The sequence below is a fragment of the Pseudoliparis swirei genome, chromosome 12 (assembly GCF_029220125.1).
Source record: "Pseudoliparis swirei isolate HS2019 ecotype Mariana Trench chromosome 12, NWPU_hadal_v1, whole genome shotgun sequence".
Lineage (NCBI taxonomy): Eukaryota > Metazoa > Chordata > Actinopteri > Perciformes > Liparidae > Pseudoliparis > Pseudoliparis swirei.
The window spans coordinates 15442163-15466992 of record NC_079399.1 but is presented as its reverse complement, the minus strand read 5'-3'; the positions used below and the strand labels follow the sequence as shown (position 1 = coordinate 15466992).

Genomic DNA, 24830 nt, shown 5'->3' with positions numbered 1-24830 from the left:
GCCTACAAATATTTGCTAGGCAAAATGCAATGTAAAAAACATATTTAACAACTATGGGCAGCAGGGAAAATGCTTTGCACAGTTCAACGGCACAAGAAGAGTTGACAAGAGGAACTTACTCTTCCAACCTCCACCAGGTTGGTTACCATGACAATGCAGGCGGACTGTTCTTGCCACACCATCCTCCAGAAGTCATACACCGTCTCATGAACAGGACCTACACACAGAAACAGAGACACATGGTCAGTGCATTGTGTGGTTACTATGTGTGAATCCGGAATAACAGAAGTTATGAAGAATTGTTTAAGTAACTCACCCTGAGTAGCAATGTAGTGACTTGGTCTCTGGTAGCCCTGAAAAAAAACATTGTAACAACACAAGTTAATATCCAACACTAAGTCAAATGTAAAAAAATAATAAAGAACATTCATCATCACAGTTCAAGACGTCCAGAGTGCAACATTATCACTGGCCGAACTAATCTGGAAGTCTATTCTCACCTGTGGCGAGATAAAGATTATGGAGCAGTTTACAGTAAAGTTAACAGGAATAGTTGAGTTTCACTGTGTATTCTAATTATTGAGGTATGTGGAAGAACTTTTACTCTCGGTACTTCGCAAATTAGGCTCAAAGTGAGGCTTAAAGTGAGGCCCTGCCAAAATCTACCCACAAACTGTTGGGTGCGAAAAGCTTTGACAACCGTGGATTGGGATTTCCTGATGGCAAAAACACAAAAAGGTCCGACGCATCGGCACATGTACAGCACACAGGGGGATGTAAGCAAGATGGTGGTAAATCTCTCATGCAGCAGAAGCCCCAGCAACTCAAAATGTGCGGACAACGTGACCTGATGCAATGACGAGAGCACGGATGGGTGTATACGGCAGACTAGAGGTTGAGGGGCATGAATGAACGAATCCACAGTGATACTTACATCCCTGTACAGCCAAATCTATAGCCCAAGCCACAGGCAGAAAGAACGAGTGAAAGAAAGAAAGAAAGCAAGAAAGAAAGAACAACAATGTCAGTGAGTGTCAATCAGAAAAAGAAAAGTTGCACTGATATAATGAAAGTTTGAACAGGACATGCAGAAAAAAAACCATGAACTGAAATTGTGAGTTAGAGTGAATGGAAAAGGACACGTCCTGATGCCATTTGAACTCTTTACAGCAAAAAGCAGCCCAAAGCAAGCTGGCTGTTTACTTTTTTTTTTAAAGTGTTCAATCCAAATGATACGACAGCCATAACTATGGCTGTACAGACAAAGACAAGCTGGGCGTGTCCACTCTAGTCATCCTAATTCTAGTTTAATGTAGGTGGTTGCGTGCATGTGATAGTTTTGATGGAAAGTCATGATATTATAGAAGAGCATGCTTGAAGCAGTATTAGCATTTTAAAAAGTACAAATGAGAAAGACTAACATGCAGATGATTGTTGTAAAGGTGACAGCAGAGTGGAGAGGTGGAGATGGATAAAGAGGTGGATATGCGTTTGGATGGAGTGATATATTGATGGGTGAATCGACCAAAAACAATAGATAACATGGATAAAAAAAGGATGGATGGATGGACCTAAAGTGCACAACTCCTTTTCAGTTTCTCTTGTTCAATAATACAAATAAGGCTCTGTAGAGCCCTTATGTTGATGTTGTTTTATTGTCATGCTAAACTGAGTGTATTAACCAGTAAAAAGACAAATGCACTGAAGGCTCAATGCAGTGACTTACAGACATTACTCTTCCCCTCTTCTTGGCGAGAGTAAGATCAGAAGATTGGTACCACTCTCATGTCAATCAATATGAAGCTAGCACCAGCAGCTGGTTAGATAAGATAAGATATATACTTTATTAATCCCCAAGGTTAAATTAGTTCTCTGCATTTAACCCATCCTTAGCTTAGATTAGATTGTTTTACCTTCGTGTAAACACTGAAAACAGGTGAAAGCAGCTCGGCTAGCTCTAACCAAAGGTAACACAATCAGTTACCAGCACATTCAAAGCTCCCTACTTGCATTTCATTTGTTTAACATAAAAACACAAGTGTAAAAATGACACGTTGTGCTTTTACAAGGCGCTATGAAGCCAACGGCTTCCTGGAGACACACTGTGTGTCAACTCGATCAACAGTTCTCTTTGTGCAGCTGTTAAAGTGAAATGCTTGTCCCACTGAACAAATGAGTCAAACTAAATCCAAATGGTGACTAAAATCTACTGTTTTATCGAATGTAGCTCATATAGACTAAATAGTCATTTAAATCGGCTGCGTCAAGAAACGATGAAACATTCAGAATGCACATGCATGGAAAGACATGAGAACAACGGGCATCTGGGAAAGACACATGTACGTATGATGTGTTTTCGGGGTGGCTGGATGCGTAAAATGGAACAATGGGTGACGAGTAGACGCAATAAAGGTATAGAGGCCTGACATACGAGCGAGGGAGTGTGGTTTCGTTGGTTTCGTTGGGAGCCAATAGTAGCATTCGATGCGTTTCCACTTACATCGATGTAGTTGGCGTTGATGTAGTCGGAGGAGGGGTCGTCTTCTATGGGCTGGAGAATAACCCTTGAATGGTCATCTAAAGAAAGACACAAGAGAACAGGGTTGGAGAGAGCAATGGCATGGAGATAAAACACGAAGACACAGTGAGATAAAGAGGGATGAATAAAGAAAGAGGATTTCTCTCAGGTTCTATGGCTATTTTATGTCAAAAAGGCACATATATTGGAAAACACATTGCGTTGTAAACATAAATAAAGCTTGCTTACATGCTATAATGTTCCCGTAGCGGTTCTTGGTGCGGTTCTGTTCCTTCTTGGCCACGTCCCAGGAGGCCGACTGGCCCTCGAAGAAGCTCTGTATCACCAACAGCAGACAAAACAAAACAAAAGAAAATTACACGTCATGGATCCAAACATATCATTCCTCCTAGATGACTCTGAGCAGAAAGAAGTACCTGAGTGACCATTCCATGGGTACACAAATGGGGACATAATACTTATTGGAGACATAAAAAGAGGACATAAAACATGGTTTGCAGCACTTTGGCTGTTTATTTGATAATGATGAAAATAGTCATTTTATCATTTTAATGTCAAGCCAAAGCATACAAGAAAGCATTATTGGCTTTCTTTATAAGCTCTCTGTTTTTCTCTACATTAAAAATGTGTGTGCAATACATTTCAGATATCGTAATGTCAAGTCCTCCAAAATATAGAATCAGAAACATCTGTCCTTTAACCAGGCAGGCAACTAATACGACTGTTATGGCAACTACGACGAGCCAAAGTTCTGTTCATCATAATCTTACTTCATACTCCTCCTTAAAGCCGTAGCTGTCAGACGTTTTCATGAGGTTGATGTGCTGCAGAAGGTCGGCCACTCGGATGGCCGGGTGCAGCTGTCCCGTCTGGTACGGAGATTCGGTTCCTTCACAGTGATACCGAGGAACGTCCAGCAGCCGGCTGTTCTCCGCTCCGGAGGCACTGTGGTTCTCATCTTCAACAAGAGGGGAATTACTGGTCAGTTAAATGGAGAATTTACCAACATTGGAGTTGCAATTATAAGTGCTTCCAGTGTTTTACACTGTCTAGTGTACAACTAAGACAGACAGATCCAATTACTCATATTAAGCCTGTGGGATGAATAATGCAGTAAAATGCTTTGCAAGTTAATATAGGTTGTATTATATGTCCATTCACGAGATATAGAACACATCGCTTTTATGTATAGAAAAGCAACAAAACAATGACTTTCACATATCTATAAGCGTACTACCTCTGCTGCCGGCGTTAAACTTTTACCAAAATAAAATACTGCATTTTCCACAGACCTAACTGAGTCACTTTTCTGTCTATACTCACCTGTGATTGGAACTACAAGTTAAAGCAGCAGGAAAAGAGAAGAGCAAAAGGTTCAGTCAGACTGATGGGAGGATTTCTTAGAAACATGAAGTGCAGTTTACTTTGGCACCTTTGACCCTAAATGTTCATACACAATGCTGGGGGATGAAACACATTGATGAACTCACAAAACAATGGAGCATGGCCAAAAAACACGTGACGAAAACACACCTGCAGCAACATGAAAGACACAAAGAAGCAGGACAACACAACTTAAAATGAGCACTTGTCTCCTGCAATGTCCCATTTAAAACTGTTGCTTCATTTCGCACACGCTGCTTCAAACACACCGTATATTTCACGATGCTACACCCAGCTTCCTACACCTCCCGTTCTAATTATGAAGGTTCACCACACTCAAAAAAACGATTCAAGCCCTTCTTAGAGGTGACACATTTAAATATTGTTTGATACATTTAAATAAATCAATTACAAAACAAAGATATTTATATTTAATGGGTGTAACACAAAATGTATGAATACTTTCATTTATTTGATTTATTTAGGTTAGATGGTGCGCATATCAACTCAAAATAAATGTGTTTCATTGAGGACTACCCTTTGCACATGCGCCTTCTGAAAATCAGTTGTTTACATGAGGTGAAGACACTTTCATGGCTGTACGGTGGTGTAGTGGCTAGCACTGTCGCCTCAAAGCCAGAGGTCCGTGGGTTCAATTCCCAGTCGGGGCTTTCCTTCTGTGTGGAGTTTGCATATTTTGTGAGTTAGTTAGTTTATATTTTGAGTTGGACAAACACAAATTAATTAAATGTAATGAATATCATTATTTTATTTTAGATGTATTTGATACAAATGAGTTGGACTAACTTAATTACATTTTATTGCACTGATGTGCTAAATTTGAGTTGGAGTTGCATGTAATTATTGGATGGAAAACCTGCCAACAATTTAATTGAGTTCATCCAATGAGTCATTTCGTTGAGTGCACCTGTCAGCATGTGACGCCTCTGGAATGAAACAATACATTGAAACCGCCGACGAGCAATCGTCTGCCATGGAGTGTCGAAACGTTGCAGGTTTAATTATCGTCGTGAGTATAGCATGACATAATTAACTTTTCACTCTGGAAGCTTTATAGGAGGCATGTAATTATGGGCTCAAAGTGTCGCAGAGCTTTCAGGCGAGTGGGGGCTAACGCGAGTCGACAGCCGTCAGCGCAGACTGACAGCTCGGAGGATGGAGCAGCGTGGCGTTGCGGAGCAGACGAGTGACTTCATCTCCACGACTGTTTATGAGCCGACACTGTTTATTACATCCAGCTGATGCTTCTGTCTGCTCTGAGGACATGTCAGCTCATTACCCATTGTTGCTAAGCCCTCGTCGGGGCAATGAACAGTAAACTTGACCCGACACGGCCTGTTAATTTGCTACTTCATACGACTTCTTCCCGCTCCGTGATGGGATTGGCCGGGACAGATTAGAACTGCAGCCGTCACTCTAAATTAAAGGTCTGTGGATCAGTTGGTTGACACAGCTTGGTGGCGCCGTGGCTGGTGGAGCGCTTTAGGGTTCGTTAGAACTCTGCATCGTGCGGCAGTGTCAACCACGAACACAATGAGAGATAAGCACATTGCAGTGCAACTCTGGAGCTGGAGGAGAATCCAACTTGGCAACAACTAGTTGACACTCTTCGGCTGAGGGGATATCACAGGTGGTGCGAGATGCTCAAGCAGACTTTGAGATCCAGTGCGTAGAAAAAGCTCTGCCAAGCACACGGGCCTGTAGGCCCCAAGTTATTCACCGTCACTTGATTTCACAGATTTAATCTGCGGTCGTTTTGGCGGTGGCAGTGTGACAAATTTGCCTTCCTCCCTTTAAGCATCGGTTTCTGTGTCTTTTCTTTGGACAGGAAATGGCATGCCTGGAAACAACTCAAAACTGTGGAAATAATGAGGTCTCTGAGGGAGAATGAGGGTAATTACTGTGTATATCAATAACTCTCAGTGGGAAACAGACACCATGGCTTGGATTGGGAGTGATTGATCCTGGGGAAAACACAGCGCGACAGATGAAATGCTTGGCTCGGAGTTTTTTTAGCACCGGCTATGTTTTACACCCAGTGTTGGCACTAGGTGGCAAAACAAGATAAAAGATGAACACACAGTTTTGTCATCCGCACGTGTCATAATCCATTACACATCCTTAGATTGCCTTTGAGCTGAATCCAAACATCTCTTTCGTATTTTTGTGTTTCGGTTTAATTTCAGTTTACTGTCCATCAAGCCAAACTATTCACCTACAAAAAAGCGTACTTAACAGAGGTCACGTTACTCAACACAGGGTGCAGGATGAAATAGAAACTAAATTGGGAGCTATGCAATGACGCACAAGGAGGAGGGGGCTGAGATGAGGATGGGTGATCACTAGAGGGTGAACGTGACATATCCACCCATGCTAGAAGTCTCACCTAGCACCGCCGTTGGAACCAGAGGATCGTTGGGCACTGTGGGAGGAAACACGGTGAGGACACGTCCTGAGACTCAGGGTCACTCAAACGTACACGAGGACCTTAAAGTGAGCAGGGAAAGTGCGGCTGGCGGTGGACGACACGTGACACGGGTGAAATATCGACATCTGAAGGATCATTTCTCTATGACTGAACCATCCCATAATGTGTGCTTTGCTCAACGTGGTCTGGTAAAGCCATGAATTACACAATCATAATTTATCAGCAATTCTTTCGTTCACACGTCAGACGTAAACATCCGTAAGCGTTCGACACTTATCAACACCGGTAATATTCTTCCAATGTTTTTAATTGTTAAACTGAGATGGTTGAATCAATTCTTGAGTTGTTTCAAATTATAAGGTGATTACGAGATTGGAAACTACTTTGATGGTCAATTAATAGTTCCAGTCCATCCGTGGGCAAAAAAGGCCAAACATAGCCTACTTCCTGTTCCACCAATGTGAGGATGTGCTGCTTTTCTGTTATGATTTGGAGTGTTTCCTGTTTTGTTTTGAAGTCCCTGTCTCGTTTCCTGTTTCCCTGCGCTTCCTTCCCTGTGCTTGTCTGTTTTCGTTCCTGATTGTCCCCAGCCACGCCCTGATTGTTTCCACCTGTGTCTCGTTTCCCCAGTGTCTTTCTGCTTGTTCGGTGTCTGTTCGTTTTTGTTCCTGTCCGGTTCTTGTCCCTGTTCCTGCTAGATCATTAATAATAAATCCTGTGTTTTTTTGAGAACTCTGCCTGCTGCGTTTGGGTCCAAACCTTGCATCACCTAACATTTTCTTTGTGTTATTATCCTATGAACTGAATATTTGGAGGTTTTGGACTGTTGGTCAGACCAAACAGACATTTGAAGGATTCACTTTAGACTCACCCAAATAATTAACACAAAAATAATGGGAAAACTCCTCAATCAAGACGATAATTCTAGTTGTTTCTACATTGAAATGTTGTAATGACAACTGAACTGTCGATCTGTAACCGGAGTATTGGTGAGAATTAAAGGAAAGAGAGGAAAGATGAAAATAAGTACATGTGTTTGAATGTAAAAGGATAAAACTGAATATTAGATTCCATTTGCACTTATTGAGTTGTGTTTTGACGATAGTCCGTGGTCAATACTAATGTTTATGGTTCATAATTACGATAATTATAGTCTTGTTCATGAACCTACATCTGTTGTTGTAGTTGTGAGAGTCCATGAAGGTCACCGCCATGGGATCTTCTCCATGCAGAGCACTCTGGTCAGCATAGCTGCGGTCCATGGCGTTCACCATGTGAGTCATTTCCTGCCGCGTTGTTCCGATGGCGTCTTTACGTTTTTTAGCCAGTTTCCTGTCAGGAGCAGAGACAGACACAGTCAGGCATTTTAGAAACAAAGAGGCATACGTCAGCTAGCCTGCAGACCACCGCCATGTAAGGAATAGTCTAAAATTATAAGATATAGTATGATTTTGTATGAAGTAGGTGGTATCATGTGGTTTTTGGCAATTAAAGCACAGCTGGGGGCTGCAGGCTGCCGATTCAAGATGCAGACTTCAGATTCAGATCCAAGAGAGGAAGAGAAGAGGAAAGAACAGGCAAGGGGGAGAGGAAAGGCTGGTTTGTAGAAAGGCTGCATGTAACAGGCTCAGCTAAGGGGGATGGTAATAAATACAGACCAGGGGAAATGCCCTGTGGCCTACAAGTCGCTAAGTCAACCTCGGTACCATAGATGAGCTGTCAGATGAAAACACCTAAGTTTTATCCTCACTTTCTATTGTCTCAAAGATCATTTTCAAAAGAAATGCTTTCAATAAAAGGAAAGAAAAAAACACAAGTGAAAAAAATCACGAGTATTCAATCTTTGGTTTTCATCCGACAGCAAAGAGAGGAACGTCCCAATAAAACAGCAGTAAGGGAATGAGTCTGATCCACAGGAGCTCGGGGGAAATTATTTACCAACCGACTCACGACAGTCTTCATCAAATGAGGAGTCGGACTCAAGCTCACATCATAAGTAATCAGTCTACAATGATGAGAGAAAGGTACACTGTCTTTCTAGAAATACCTGGTTTTCTTATTTGAATCTCTTGTTTTGCTTCACGGGCTTTTGTTAAATTGTGGATTCAAACGTTTGCCTTTCCAGGAAACAGAAAACTGTAACTGGTGAAGAAAAATAACAATCTCAAAGTCCAGTTATCTTTTTCAGGTTGAATTCGATAAAATTCGAGGACAAATAACTGTCGAGGGCTTAATACTGTGAGCATGACAGAGCATGCAGGACCATGTTGTACCCAGAGCCATAGATGTACATCAGTTAGGACAACATCAGGAGAGAGCTAACATGAATGATGTTTTACCGTCACCTGCTTCCAATGAGCTGGTTCCTCACTTATAGAGCCGTATGAGCTCCGACATGAATGTAAAAACAATCTTGATGAAGAAATAAATGTTTGATTGTTGCATAACTGATACAATGTACAGCTCTGACTTCTTCCCCCTAAACAGACAGGAAGCATGCTTTGTTTTATTTGACCTCTTCACCCCAAAATACACCAAAGCCACCTTTAAGACCACACACACACATAAGACACAAACACTCACACACACTCGGGAACATTGGTTTGGCTGCAGACCAGTTTGTGTTTGTGAGTGCATTGTGCAACAGAAAACAGAAAGAAGGCGATGCATATATTATAAACCACCATATGCTGCTGTGTATATATTATATGTGAAGGAGAGAGAAGGAGAAACGGACAGAAAGAGAGGAGAGGCAGCCGTGACCAGAACTACAGTTGATCTCTATTTCAGGTTTTTACCCTTTTATGTATTTCTAAGGTCTGATTGTAGTCTGAAGAAGAGCATTAGCTTGAAACGCCACTCATGGCCTTTATTTATGATTTATTATTGGGGTTTTCTTTTGGTCCAGCAGCTGCCAAATAAGCCTGGAACTGAATTCATAAATGTGAAAAAGAGTTACTTAAAGTGAGATGTCTGTATGAGGACAACAACATCAATTTGACATGTTCCTGATAAATGTATTTCTCAAAATTTGTTTGAACAATCCAATTTTTCTGCCCATACAATTAAATTCGTTCAACTATCTCTAAAAAATTTATGAATAATGTCCAAATGTATCTGCTAGTCTGTTTTTGTTACAGTGCACTAAACTCTTTTTAAAGGAAGTGCAAAGAGGCGTTTAGGGATCCATTTTGGTCACAGCCAATAAGAAACAGAGTAGAGAAGTAAAGAGTTCCCACAACACGAGAAAAAACACCAACAACGACCAAAATCAGAGCCATGTGCTCCACACAGGAAGCTGGCGCTCCACACAGGAAGCTGACTGAGACACTGAGCATGTGCAGCAGAGTAACCTTGATACCTGTGACTTGATGGGCGGATGGATGATCACATGACTACATGCACACAAAGAGCTACAAGTCACAAGTGCAGCATTCTTTTTTCAAATAACACGCTTTGGGCCTGTGCTGTCCCACTGTGGTCTGGTTTATGGCCCACTTTGGCCTTTATAAGCCTACTTCACAGCAACTTTGGAGCATGTAGAGGTCACCAGGGCTGAGGTCAGTTCAGTTGTCAGTTTAGTCCCTTTAAAGAGTAACTTGCTTATGGTTTAGCATGTATTGTTGAAACAATAAACATTCTCTTGCAAATGTTTCTTTTTAATGCCGCAGCATTCAAAATACTTAAATGTAATTGATTGAAAATTAAGAAAATCCTGACTTGACTGACATGAAAGTGAACTAACCCCCACCCCGGTACGTCAATGAGGATGACTTGGGCTGGTTGGTCAGAGCTGAAAATGTGTTTTGTCTTGAAAAAAGTATACTGCATCTTTAAAAATGACAACAACTAGCCACTAATAATTCGCCCCAATAAGATAACAGCAGCTGGGTGAGCTGATTGTTGATTGGTTGTTTACTTACAGGTAATAAGAGTATGAATAGTAGGTCCTCCTGGGGTTGTGAGCCAATCAGAAAGCAAAGAATGAGACACAAAGGTCATGAGTGTGCAAATTAGGACAATACTGTCCTGTCCCAACCAGCAACAACAGAAACAGAAGAAAACACCTTTTGATTGCTACAACTTGAGGGTCATGCAAGGGTTTGTTATAATAATTATGGGCCCTGTTTATAAAAAATATAAATACTCAAAACTCAAGTTGAATGCTAAATAAATACTACAAAACCAGCTAAGAGATTTATAAAACTAGACCTTAAATAACAAATAACTTTTAATAATAAAATATCAGAACATAGTCGTTCTCATCTTTATTAATACAATATTCATACATTATTTTTAAGTGGAAATTGCTGTATCTAGAAGTCCCTGAACTGAGTTTTCTTTTCGCCCTAATCAGCCAATAACCATTTTCTTACTACTATTAAAAGTAGATAATTTGGCGGATACAAAGCTCTGTGATCTGTAACACCACGCGGCTTGCTTCCTGTAAAGCAAGCAGGGTGTCATTGCAATGTCATCACGTCCCACCTTTTTAAAGATGCAGTATTGTTAAAGGTTGTAAAGGTTGTATGACAATGAAGATTGATCTCCCCAGAAACCTTTATGGAAAACTACGAAATGCTGTCAACATAACTTCACACTTATGAAGGTCACAAATCCTTTGATAATATTAAGTTCATTTTCTAAAAACACTTTCTAAACATGTCAGATCTGTTTTCATAGTTCAACACAACTTATGTCATAGCTCAAAACAAAGATGCATTAGAAGTGATTCCCTTGTCGTAGCTCAAGGACAATGTCCTACCCCATGCAGAGTTATGTAAAAACATATTCTCAAGCAGTAACTGCTGTCATGAGATGATCAATGCTGGTTCCTACGCAGTCACATATGTTCTCATAAACCAAACCCAAAATGTAACTTGAAAAAGTAATGTACAAAACACCACACAAAGTATTAACCTCGAAACACAATAAAACATAACGCTTGAAAATATTATTTTTAAAAAATACCATTCATCTTTTGTTGTTGATGGTAATATAGCTTGAACCTGTCAGAAATAAACTTAAATATAATATGTTAACGCGGTATTCTACTTTCCAAGAGCCCTGTGATCCCGTGTCAGTCCTTGAATGCGTTGTGATCTGGTGCTGGTGTTTATTTGCCCAAATACATAAACAAAGCTCGAGCTGGTTACAGTTCAAAACAACTACAACAGAAACACTGACTCCAGCTTCTCCCAGCTCTGCATGCAAATACATGGCAGTTGACTCCTTTCAGTTTGGATCAAGTTTCCACTGTAAAAAAGGCTTTAAATCCTCAGAGGGGCAGAAAACGCTCAGTAATGGTTGCAGTGATTAGGCCACTTAGTGAGATCTGTGGATTCAAATATATCAAGTTTTCTGGAATGGCGGGGGGTGTATAAACCTGTCGGGTATTTCAAACAGCAGCTTCTGCAATGAATAGAAAATGCCAGCCCTCCACTTTGAGCTCAGGCCCTTTGGAGGTGCTGTATACGTATCTTTTCTTGCCTGTGGATAACATTCACATCTGCACTTTGACACGAAATCGGCAGCACGACTACTGCATGGCATGGGTTCATTAAGAAAATTAGCATAACAATACGGAGATCCGGGCTGCAAGAGCAAAGTTCTCTGGTGAGGAGAGTTCATCACTGACTTTGATGTCTCTCATTGTTTTGGATGTGCTGAGCGAGATCATGATGGGCTGTAATTGACTGTTTTCCTGGTTGCTCTCTTGAGCCTCTGGCAAGATGCAATAATACTTCAGCGTATCTCCTGAAAGACAACGTTGATGATTACAAGTTGATGAGCAATCATCTTGAATGTCTTGTAATGTGTTCAAGATGCGTGGTAGTCGATGAGAACATCGAGCTATTGATGTTGATACTTTTTCAGATGTGATATAAGGCAATCAACACAAATATATGTGTCCTGAATATACAAATGAAGTTGCTAATTATTCTCTTTTTAATCAGGCACTTTGGTTTCCTGAACACCAACTTTTAATTTAAAGGTCACAGGAAGTACGGCGTGTTTAATAATATTTAATTATTACACGCATACTCTTGTGTTCATGCATGCTATAAGCACACGTACACCCTGAAAAAGAGACATATTCCATAATTCAGCCTCGTGTAACTTCAGTTACTCGGGTTTGATGAAAAGAGAGCAGGCTGCAAAACAAAAAGAGTCTCGACTGGGGGGGAGGGGCTGCCTTAAAGCACGAGGAGGACTGTCCTTACAGCATCACTTTTCACGTGATAATATTAAACCATTTAAATGAGTCACTGTGAACGTAAACAGGACCAGAGTATGGACTTACCAAGGAAATGTTACAGTAATATATCAGTATATGCACATGCCATGAGTTACATGTAGCACTTTCTATGACATCCATGTCATGTATCACAAACACTTTTACAATCTGCTTACAGAACTACAACTCTAATTAAAATCATACATAATGCCTTATAACAATAATTGCAACTAATTTACGACTTAAAATATCGTAATAATTCATAACGGTCAGTCGCTCACTCTAACTTGTTGTTGTAAGGATCATAGTGTGTTATAATTCCCAAAGCAGTAATTAATTGTTGTTTGTTGTTTGTAATAAGTTAAAATTAATTTTACAATTTGTGTGTGTTGTTCTTGCATAAATGTAATGATATAACGATGAAGACTTATTTAATACTCCATTAATCGCATGATGATGTATTATGAAAACATAAATGTGTTACATTCATGGGGATTATAGTACTATAACTATAATCAGCCAACGAGTGAACAGCAACTATAAGTAGATTAATACTTGAACTTATAAGTCATTGTACAATATTGTATAATGTGATTGTTGTTATAAGGTGTTATGAATATTTACGAGTCCTTATAACTACAATCAGACGGTGTTATAAGCAGACTATAATGCATACAAAATATGTTAGTAATGCATTATAGACATAGGCAGCATAGAAAGTATCGAGTTGTTCCCTTTGATCTACTGCTGACGTTCAGCTGCATCAACACGCTGCACTTGAGTCAAACCCCCACACGGTGGAGCCCTTCCCCAAACTAACACCACTCTTGATGCTATCCTACTTGGAAGTAAAGTGTGTGTATATATATATATATATATATATATATATATTTCACTTTTCACTATAGAAATTGTTGTTTCTCTTCAATTGTCGGGACCCTTTTTCTTCGATCAACTTTTCAATGGACGTTCATCTATTCTCCTTTCAGCTCTAAAATACCACATTCTAGGATTTATTATGTGTTTGATGTGTTTACATAATCCATGTGTCTTGCAATTTCTTAATTTGAATCCTGAAAGGTTACTTAATATCTTCTGCTCATCTCGTTCACTGTGTTTCTCTTTATTACTTTCCGTTCCGAGAGGTTGTTGTTTTGTTTAGCTCGATTCAACAGCTGCACAGGACAAGAAAAGAACAAAGTAAAACAGCCTCAGATCCCTCCTGCACTAAATCACACAACTGTGAGACAAGAGTTTCTAATTGTGGAAACACCATATTTTCGCATTAGTTCCCAGGAAATCAAGCCATCAGCTATTTAGTGGCTTCTAAAGAGAACAAACTTCAGGAAATGATCCAGCTGGTTCTATAGGGAGATCAATGTGTATGGTGGATGGATGGAAGATGGTGTTACTTCAGCAAATACTGGACCAGCACACAACAAGAGAATGGATTCATGTGCACATTAGTGTGCGAGTTCTTGCATCCCCATGTGTGTTGGTGTCGTCCTGTTGTTCATGTCGTACTCACACATGATATTCTCCATTGAAGCTGTTTTAGCGGGCGTGGTCTGTCACTCACCTCTTCTTGACCAATAGGACGGCTACCAGCACCAGCAGTATAAAGACGAGGACCCCGGCACTGATCCCAGCGATCTTCACCACCCGGTCCGTCTGTTTAGCGGGGTCAGGAATGACTTCTGGCTCCTCTGTAGCGCCTACAACATTTATAATGCCAATAAAACAACATCAATACTGTGGGTCTAACACAATATAGGCTCAAGCTCCAACAATACTAGAGTGATTGTTGATTATGTCATCGTAGGTGTGGACACAACATCATATTGCATCCCCATGTGGTAAACACTGGAGTATCTACAAGATACAAAGTGAAAACCACCATTAAAAGAATGTTGAATAACTTCAAAGGGACTGGCAACGTCTTGAAATGCTGCGGAAGAGTATGAAACCCCAAATAATGATGAGAAAAGTCGTTTTTTAAATGTGTAGCTCTCACTTTTGTATTATTGCCTTTCTTTCTTGAGCCCGCAGTTAATGATTGCTGGACACTCTGCGCCATCACTCAGTTAAATACTAAAAGCGTTGTGAGCTTGAGGTTGCTTTGCGTTACTGAACTGTTATCAAGGGGGTTGTGGGAAATGTGCTCGCTATCTGGTGAATATATCGGTATAAAACAGCCAGTTTGCCGCACATTTCTTCTAATTGCCGAGCAGAAATGTTATCGGTCCAGAATAATCTTCTGTAGGAGACATTCTGATTTTCTTTTGTCAGAAAGTTGCCCTTTTGCACTGTAAGCCTGTTTTAAACAAGCAATGGATTCTTGCCAATATTTTTAAGTATTTACGCAACCCCGTGTCACTAAAGGCTGGAAACATATTTCACCTGACAGCCTCAGGAATTAAGTTTGTTTTCTCTCGACATGTCTTTACAATGTCAGTAAAGTGGTGAGTGTGATAAGGAAACAAATCCCATGGAGCCAATTAAACTGGGAGGTTTAATTCCTCTGCTAAAGATCAGGTAAATATCAAGACTCTAAATATTCCTCCAAAGTCATACAACTGCCAACACAAATGCCATGGCAACTGTCATTAAGGATCCCAATATACCCAAACGCTTTATTTGATGAACTTCCGTGGCTCAGATAATTAACAATACATTCTCCCACACCGGGCGCTTCTCACAGTTCATATCTGCACATTTCAGAGTCTATGTTTTACAGTCGCCATCTGGCGGGGTTAAAGCGGTTATTAATTTGAGCAACTTAATAAAGATATAAGAGCTGCACACACTCTGCCATCAGCCACAGCCGTGCTTTGAAATAAATGCCAACAAGAGAACACAAACACACTCATAATGACAAATGAGCATGTATAAAGTTGACCATGTTCAACATCAGAGTTACCTTCGCATTGAAAATGCGGAAGGTTATGTTTTGATCGCCGTGTATTTATTTATTTATTTGTATGCGTGTTATTCGCAAAACTCAAAAAGTATTGAACCGAATCGCATGAAATTTGGTGGGATGATTGTTTATTATCCGGGGACCAGTTGATTAGATTTTAGGATTGATCGGGTCAAAGGTCAAGGTCAAAGGTCATGAACAGGTCAAAATCTTTCGCAGAACTCAAAAAGTATTGAACCGAATCGCATGAAATTTGGTGGGATGATTGTTTATTATCCGGGGACCAGTTGATTAGATTTTGGCATCGATCGGGTCAAAGGTCAAGGTCAAAGGTCATGAACAGGTCAAATCTTCTTGAATCACATGGAATTTGGTGGGATGATTGGTTATTATCCAGGGACCATTTGATTAGATTTTGGGATCAATCGGGTCAAAGGTCAAGGTCAAGGTCATGGAAAGGTCAACATCTTTTTTTTACCAAAGCACGATACATTTGTGTCCAATTGGCATGCAACTAATGCCAAAATGTTCATAATTCAATGCCCAATCTTGTGATATGCGAAGGTATGCGCTCTACCGAGTGCCCGTTCTAGTTTATTTATTTATTTGTATGCGTGTTATTCGCAAAACTCAAAAAGTATTGAACCGAATCGCATGAAATTCGGTGGGATGATTGGTTTATATCCGGGGACCAGTTGATTAGATTTTGGGATCGATCGGGTCAAAGTTCAAGGTCAAAGGTCATGAACAGGTCAACATCATTTTTTTACCATAGCACGATACATTTGTGTCCAATTGGCATGCAACTAATGCCAAAATGTTCAGAATTCAATGCCCAATCTTGTGATATGCGAAGGTATGCGCTCTACCGAGTGCCCGTTCTTGTTTAGCATGTTATCATGCGGAGGCTAACACCAGGGGGTCACCAAAGTCATCCGTGGATGTCGGTACACTGCTTTTGCAGATAAATGGAGTTAGATGGAGAGTGAGCCGGAGGACACCCGAAGTCTTCTGGACTCTTTCTTTGGGAAACATGGATAACGGTTCAAAAATGTCACGGCAATCCATCTGGTGGATATTTGTGTTTGGACCAACGTGGTTGACCAACTGATTGACATAAACATGGCTAAGAAGCATCCATTAGAGAGCACTTCACCTCTACCATGTACAATGGTCCCTGGTCTGTGTCACCTTCTGGAGCTCGCTCCATTACAGGAACACACACTCAGCTTCTCATTCATTGAGTTGAATCCTCTGATGGAAAATGTACAGAGCCTGTGATCCCTCGACTCGTACTCCTTTTCCCAGCTGCCAACACTCTGGAAATGAAATACATCGACCCAAATAAATAAATGTTCATTTACTGTGTTTCTGGCACTGCGCGATTGAGGTCATGGCGAGAGTCACGCTCTCATTGGGAAACGCTTTTGACTGCCGCTGTCCAATGTTCCTGCACCAATGTCACAGTGTATTACTCATTCATGTTCCTGATGACTTCAGAGAATTTTCTGAACTCCCTGATTTCGTCTGCTTGGAATATAATTCACAAATGACGTGTCGGACGGAGATGTGAGCGCGTTGAGCATGCACGCAAAGTCAACAGCAAGAGAGCCAGCGTCTGTTTTCATGCCCCGAAGCTGAGCGACGTGATCCCATAACGCCAGAGTGGTCTGTCCCGCACCGTAAGAACATTATCGAGCATTACCATAATCCAAATAATCCAACACAAAGACATATGCACGTAACTCAATATAATGCAATACATCTAACAAACAACAATCTACTTCCAATGCTAAATATCACAACGATAAACATAATCTCTCTCTCAGTGCTGTTGACCCCGACATATTCATTTGTTATAAAAGGTTTCTGCTGCTGTAATCCTTGAGATGTCCCCATCCAGCCGTGTCGTTATGTAACAATATTGCACTAAAACATAGAACTCAGGCTTTTCGATAAAGTATGAGCAGTGGGTCGGATAAAATAGTTTGAGATCAACGTTATTCTATATTGTTTTCAGTGCCAGAACTCAGCTCTAAGATCTACAGTAAATCTATAGAACCTAAATCAGAACTATACGGATTCCCCAAAAAAAGAACGCTAAAACATATTTAAAACTAGAATGGGCACTCGGTAGAGCGCATACCTTCGCATATCACAAGATTGGGCATTGAATTATGAACATTTTGGCATTAGTTGCATGCCAATTGGATAAAAATGTACCGCTATGGTAAAAAGAAGATTTTGACCTTTTCATGACCTTGACCTTTGACCCGATCGGTCCCAAAATCGAATCAAATGGTCCCTGGATAATAACCAATCATCCCACCAAATTTCATGCGATTCGGTTTAATACTTTTTTAGTTATGCGAGTAACACGCATACAAATAAATAAATAAATACACGGCGATCAAAACATAACCTTCCGCATTTTCAATGCGAAGGTAATAACACAGGGCAATGAAGTTCATAGGAAACGCTTCTCAAAGGGGACTACATTGATTATTTGTTGGGAAGTATTTGCAGCTGCAGATTAATACACATTTAGTACATGTGGGGTTGACTAAAAATTAAATAAAGTGCCCAGATTCATGTGACTAGAGCAACAGAGTGGCTCAGAGATGCTTTTTAAATAGTTTTTGGTTACACTCGGGCACCATAGCACAGAGGAATAAAATAGGATAAACGTGTAATAATTAGTATATACATATGTACTTATATCAGTGTTGGTTTTGATCTTTCAAAGAATGGGATTTTTTGAGAATGAGAAAACTTTAGAATATTCTTATTCTTTAAGGTTTTTTTATACGACAAGATTAACTTCATGAAATTGGGAATCACTTTATATGAATCAAAGAGTATTACCAAAACTTGCAAAACATGGAGACAAAGAACGATGAAATTAAAGGTTACAACAGAACCTACCCATGAATGACACACGTTGAATGTGTTTCCTAATGTTCGTACAGAGTTAATATATCTACATATATATTTTGGTCACAATTTTTGGGAGATTAAATTAAAGGGATACAAATGTTAGTTATGAAAAATAACGTTTGTTTAAGTTCTGCGTTTGTGGAAATAAGATTGGCTAACATCCCGGGGCTGCAATTATTTTTGCAGTTAAAAACAAATGTCTTAAAAATTTAGCAATTTATTGTTTCATGTTCAACAAAGGTGGCTTTAACGCCAAATCATTTTTGCATTTATGACTGCACACTTATTGGTTTCACCTACTTTCTTTTCTAATAACTGTCATTTCAGTCGATGGGTAAAGGACATCAAAACAAAACATGACAACAAAAGAAAAGAAGCAATCTTTAAAAGGCTCCGAGTCCCGAGACCTGACCTCATAATGTCGGCGGTAGCTCTTAAATATCCAGGTCAGTACACTAACATTCCCAACTCACACACACACACACACACGCAAAACACCCTGAGGCAGCAATGACAACACACAATACCCCCGGATGACCTAATAGGACCACCATCACTTAATCCTCCCTCCCGGATGCACAGTTGAGTGCACACACATGCAGAAGGATGGAGGGAGAAAGGAGGGGATGCTCGTCTCAAGCCTCTGTCCATTAGTCTTTCAGCCTTATTAAAAAAAAAAGAACTAAAATAAGTTCAGCTCCACTCAGAACTCCTTAGGCTAGCGACATCTCTTGCTAGCAGCCTTTGGAGAAGTAACTACAACCAGAGTCACCTCCCACATGTTCTCTTCCTCCAGAGCGGAAACATGACACCGAGCAGGCACTGGAGGGATTGGACCCCTCCTTTGATCTCTCCCATGGGATCCTTTTCCTAAGAGCCCATCGGCTCACGCTGAACACCGAGTCTCGTTCACGTTGAACTCTGCGACCGAACGAGAAAAAGGGGGAACAATGCCACTTCTTTTCATCTCGGTTTATTTTCCTTTTAGAACTTAGTTGTTTTATTTTATAGGGACACGGACAGAGCATGGACACGTGGCCTCACCCTATCTCGCTTCATCCTCCGAGCTGCAGCGTGTGTCCCTTGATGGGTCTTTATACAAGATGCACAACTCAATCAGCCATGATGATTCATTCTGCTGTGATTCCGGATGATTGCGCTGCAGATTATGTCACTTTTACTGTCTGGTTTTATGCTCCTTTGGCACGAGAAGGTCAAAGCAACGACCATCAGCTGAGGGCAGAAAGTGATCGCAACGTTGTCCCGCATATTGTTTTAAATTGTGTATAAGTGGCGACACAATAGAATACAGGCCGATGCCAAGGTATTGATATTAGAACGAAACGCTTACATACAATCAGTCTCCTGTTTATTAATAATTGCTTGTTCAAGAAGTGACTAGTCAATTAAATGATTAGTCGATTGACAGAAAATCATCTTTTCATAACAAATAATTTCCGAGCAGAAAAAAAAAATCGCTAGTTCACAATCAATGGGCTTGTTATATTTTCATTTGCCTGTTTGCCTTCTAGTTCTGCGTTACTTAATAAAACTAGAACGGGCACTCGGTAGAGCGCATACCTTCGCATATCACAAGATTGGGCATTGAATTATGAACATTTTGGCATTAGTTGCATGCCAATTGGACAAAAATGTATCGTGCTATGGTAAAAAAAGAGTTTGACCTTTCCATAACCTTGACATTGACCTTTGACCCGATTGATCCCAAAATCTAATCAAATGGTCCCAGGATAATAACCAATCATCCCACCAAATTTCATGCGATTCAAGAACATTTTGACCTGTTCATGACCTTTGACCTTGACCTTTGACCCGATCGATCCCAAAATCTAGTCAACTGGTCCCCGGATAATAAACAATCATCCCACCAAATTTCATGCGATTCGGTTCAATACTTTTTGAGTTCTGCGAAAGATTTTGACCTGTTCATGACCTTTGACCTTTGACCCGATGGATCCCAAAATCGAATCAACTGGTCCCCGGATAATAAACAATCATCCCGCCAAATTTCATGGGATTCGGTTCAATACTTTTTGAGTTCTGCGAAAGATTTTGACCTGTTCATGACCGTTGACCTTTGACCCGATCGATCCCAAAATCTAATCAACTGGTCCCCGGATAATAAACAATCATCCCACCAAATTTCATGCGATTCGGTTCAATACTTTTTGAGTTTTGCGAATAACACGCATACAAATAAATAAATAAATAAATAAATACACGGCGATCAAAACATAACCTTCCGGCATTTTCAATGCGAAGGTAATAAAACACTAAAATGACCTCACTGTTCATTGAAGATCAACAGCACCAGCCACTCAGATTGTCAATTTCAAAAACAATTATTTATGTATCTTTCTGTTGATCCGAGATCTTACTTTGATCCACTAAATGCATTTATGAATATATTTCCTGAAAACAGTGTGTGTGTGTGTGTGTGTTTGCCCAGGGATTAAACCAGACTGATAATCTATCAAAATATGGCTGCTGGTAAAAACATGATATTTAGACTGCACATAGAGGAGCTAAATGTGCACTCAAATACTAAACATTCACATGTTTTTGATCTCGAACATGCAAAACATGATATTGTGTTGAGTTATATTGTCCCCACTAATACGCAAGAAACATCAAAAACAATCATTAAATCAGTCATAATAAAAAATATCAGATTATCCACAACCATTCAGGGGCGATAAGCAATTTAACGATATAAGATAAGGATAGTTTAGCAGACATAAAATAAAAATACATTAAATTAGTTTTAATATTACCAGTGATATACAAAAATGTATTCTCTAGTTTTCTGAGCAGCTAAACTCTGAAATATTGGCGTTAATGGTGACAGTTCTTACCTTTTGTCGCAAGCCTCAAACACTGAGTCTTAGATTCCTAAAGACAAAAAAAGAGGAACACCTGAGTCCTAAGTCCACACACCATAGCATGACCTAAGAGAATGTGACTTTGTATGTTAACTACTGCACATGTGTATTTACAGTATAAGCTAATATAAGCAGATATGTTGTCCTTGTCAGTGCTCTCAGAAGTCAGAACGGCTGGCAGGTAGACTCTGTGATGTAGTTAAAGTGTAATAAGTGTCTTTTAATGTGTACATACATTGTATTTACTCATAGCAGCAAGCAGGTGAGCATTATGAGTTCACTGTGTGTTTAGTGCTTCTTCCCATGAATACATATTTACATACCCTCTCCGTGCTGCTAACAGCTTGAAGGTAGATGTTGTAGTTCTTCCTCGGGGCCAGAGGAGGATTCCAGAAACCCTGGAGATCAAAAGAAATTAAGTTAACTTTATAAGAGGCTAAACATACGTAGATTGTCAGCGACCAATTTCACTTATCTCTGCTACAGAGGAAATATTTTCAGTTTTTTTGGTGTGTCTCTGATCCAGGATATCTTCATATATCTTCTTATGCTCAGTTAGAAGAGACGATTGATGCCATGCTCAGGTTTTTTTCCTTTGAGTTTCTTTCCCGTGCCTATTAAGCTACTAGTGTACTATCATTTTACATTTGATTTATCTCTTCGCCTGAGATGTGTGGCGCACGAGGCCCAGCATGTGTTGCTCAGATAAAAAAAGGCTTGCCTGGTACGTCTTGTTGTCTCCAACGGTGAAGGGGAGCGGCTCGGGCAGGTTGCTGGGGGACATCTGGGCGGCATAATAGTACGGAGATCCACCGCTGGACGCACTGTGGTAGGAAACTGGGACCTGAGACAGAAGATATGTTTACATTATAACAACATGCCTACAAATCTGCCTTAAACACTTAATGTAAGTCAGTGAAACTGAACGTGTTTGATCTGTTTTATACGAGTTGGGATCTAAATGTCCAATTGTCTCCAGAGCCAAATGGTGGCCGCTACTCTGAGATGTATTTGGTGTTAGAATGTGTCGGATAGAAAATGAATACAGATAGATTAGATATAGCTCTACATTCATAGCTAGTTATTGATGTGTGTGGAAGAGATTTGTTACCTCAAAACAGTCAGAGGAAGCTTGACGACGTGTCCGCTGAGGATTCACCTCCTCAACCACAATCTGGTAGGCACTGTGGACGAAGAGAAGATCATATAAATCCATCATTAAAATAGTCTTTGTGGATACAGTCATGCACTCATGATTAATAAACTAGAAGTACCACTGGTTATATCCTCATGTTGCAGTTTACATCCATGTCGGTGCAAAATGTCATTTTGATTTGATCCTATTCGACAAATCACGTGAAATTGTCACAATTAGCAAATTACTTTGTGAGTTATAGTATATAAAGTGTTTTGTGTGGTCACAGTGACATTTAACCACCAAATTCTAATCAGTTTAACCTTGAGAGCAAGTGGACCCACAACATGTTGCCTCCACCCAAAGTTGTCGGAGGTTGAATACCTCCTTGTTAAATACCATGGTTGGAATTATTATTATAATGATGTTTGTCCTATAATGCGTGGGTTCAAGCGTGACCACTGCTTCATTCATAAACATACTAACAAAAAAATAATGACTTGATGTTTATTTTTATGTCATACTAGTTTGCTTTACATCATGGAGAACACTATATATGTACAAAATACAGACTAATTATATGCTAAAAGCTCTGGCCTCCAGCCAAATGCAGGCTGTGTTGACAAACATACATGTTCTGTATATGTATGCATTACCTAATGGGTGCTCCCTTGGCCTGGGCAGGTTTGAGCAGGATAGTGATGGTTGTGGCAGTTTCATTCAGAAAGGCCTCTGACCCATCGTACTCGTCTATTGTCGGGGCTGGGGAAAGAGAACGAGTCTGGATTAGTTCCCACGTGTCACCTTGCTGACTATCTAAATATGATATAGGAGAGAAATGTGTGACGATAAAACAGAAACGTTCTACCTGAAATATTGGTCGTCACGTTGAGTGTGGCCGCAGAGCCGAACCCTTTGGAGGTGGATGCGCGTATAGAGAGCTGGTACGTGACACCTGGGTGGAGCTGTGAGAACAGGTGGTGCGTGGCGTTGGAGGGCAGGACCGTGAGTCCCGGCCGCTGGAGCGGCACCGAGGGGTCGAATGAACGCACGCCACTGTAGCTGATCTGAGGCGAGGCAGAGAGACAGAATCACAGTGTGTACATTTCCCCACGGAGCTGAGTGATAGTTTGGCTCCTCCAACAATTACTGCACCCAATGCGTCTGCTTAGAGTACCTCATATTGTATGATGACTCCATTGGGCTCCGCTGGTTCCTTCCAGTAGAGAAGAATCCTGTCTTCAAATGGTGTGGCTCTGAGTGACTGACTGGGAACGGAGCCTGGAACTGTTAACACACACACACAAACACACACACACACACACACACACACAGACACAATTATCAAATGGTCATAAAAATAACATTAAAATAAGGCTGTACTATAAAGGGGTCCCTTGTAAATGTATACCAACAACGGGAATACACAAAGCAATTATTTTCCTGATTTTTTTTTATTATGTGTATCCCAAGTTATATTTTCTTAATTTCAATGTGGCTTTCCCATAAAATAACAGCAACAAAAGGCACAACCTAGTTGTTGTATTTGTTCTACTGCCCAGCTGTGGCCTGTTGCACAAGCACAACAAGTATATTTAAGCATTACAGCTTTCGGAGCCTTTACTTTTTTTCCCTGAAGTCCTTTTCACACAAACTCCGTATTTTTCACATGCGTATAAAATTCCATTCAATAAAAAAACGTTACGCACAGAACCGTACAGGTCTGATGTGTTATTTTATTCTATTTGTTGCAATAACCAACAACAATTTATTAATTACGTGGGTGCAATGGATAGCACTATATCCAAATTAATTGGTCTACTGTCGAATGAATAAAGTGAATCAGCTCATAAGTGAATCCGCCAAAAAAAAATCCTCGTTTGTGTAAACATTCCTGGCAATAAAACTGTTTCTGTTTCTGATTCTGATTCTGAGATTCCATTTTGTATGATGACGTTTGAATTTCCGGTGTTTGTAAGTGGGGAAACAACTCTTCATCTTCAGGTGTGACGATCCGCAAGACAAATGTGGGTTTGGTGTGCAACAAGCTTTAACTCTTATTGTGGAAGGTAACATTCGTACGATACATAAATATAGTTTAAAATGGAACAATACATGGTAAAGAAAAGTTTTGTGTATCGCACCATCTTCATCAGTTTGAATGACGGTCTCGTCGCTCTCTTTGCGTCCCTCTGGATTGGTCAGAATCATCTTCAGGCTGATGTTGGTGTAGGGCGGCAGGTTTCCCACCAGGTGACGTGGTGCTGGGAACAAAGAGGAAAGAAACATTAGATTGTAATGTATTAAGGCAGCTAACAACTTTTGT

At 40.3% G+C, this 24830-nt stretch overlaps 1 protein-coding gene across 21 annotated transcripts in view; it reads right to left on the bottom strand.

The window, feature by feature from the left end:
• The window catches only part of ptprk (protein tyrosine phosphatase receptor type K), a 106956-nt gene that overhangs the window by 9664 nt on the left and 72462 nt on the right, over positions 1–24830 (bottom strand). For 3 of the 21 annotated variants that reach the window (XM_056427725.1, XM_056427727.1, XM_056427729.1), the window contains 19 exons: positions 24649–24768; positions 23682–23791; positions 23373–23571; positions 23161–23266; positions 22481–22553; positions 22091–22213; positions 21693–21767; positions 21343–21379; positions 14189–14324; positions 10295–10324; positions 7543–7703; positions 6330–6365; positions 3863–3874; positions 3310–3497; positions 2768–2867; positions 2432–2577; positions 935–952; positions 317–353; positions 120–217 (listed from right to left, as the gene is read on the bottom strand). In XM_056427725.1, the coding sequence (XP_056283700.1) occupies positions 120–217; positions 317–353; positions 935–952; positions 2432–2577; positions 2768–2867; positions 3310–3497; positions 3863–3874; positions 6330–6365; positions 7543–7703; positions 10295–10324; positions 14189–14324; positions 21343–21379; positions 21693–21767; positions 22091–22213; positions 22481–22553; positions 23161–23266; positions 23373–23571; positions 23682–23791; positions 24649–24768 (1805 nt within the window). The remainder of the gene's footprint in view (positions 1–119; positions 218–316; positions 354–934; positions 953–2431; positions 2578–2767; positions 2868–3309; positions 3498–3862; positions 3875–6329; positions 6366–7542; positions 7704–10294; positions 10325–14188; positions 14325–21342; positions 21380–21692; positions 21768–22090; positions 22214–22480; positions 22554–23160; positions 23267–23372; positions 23572–23681; positions 23792–24648; positions 24769–24830) is intronic. The other 18 variants (XM_056427732.1, XM_056427733.1, XM_056427728.1 and 15 more) reach the window with 14 other exon arrangements.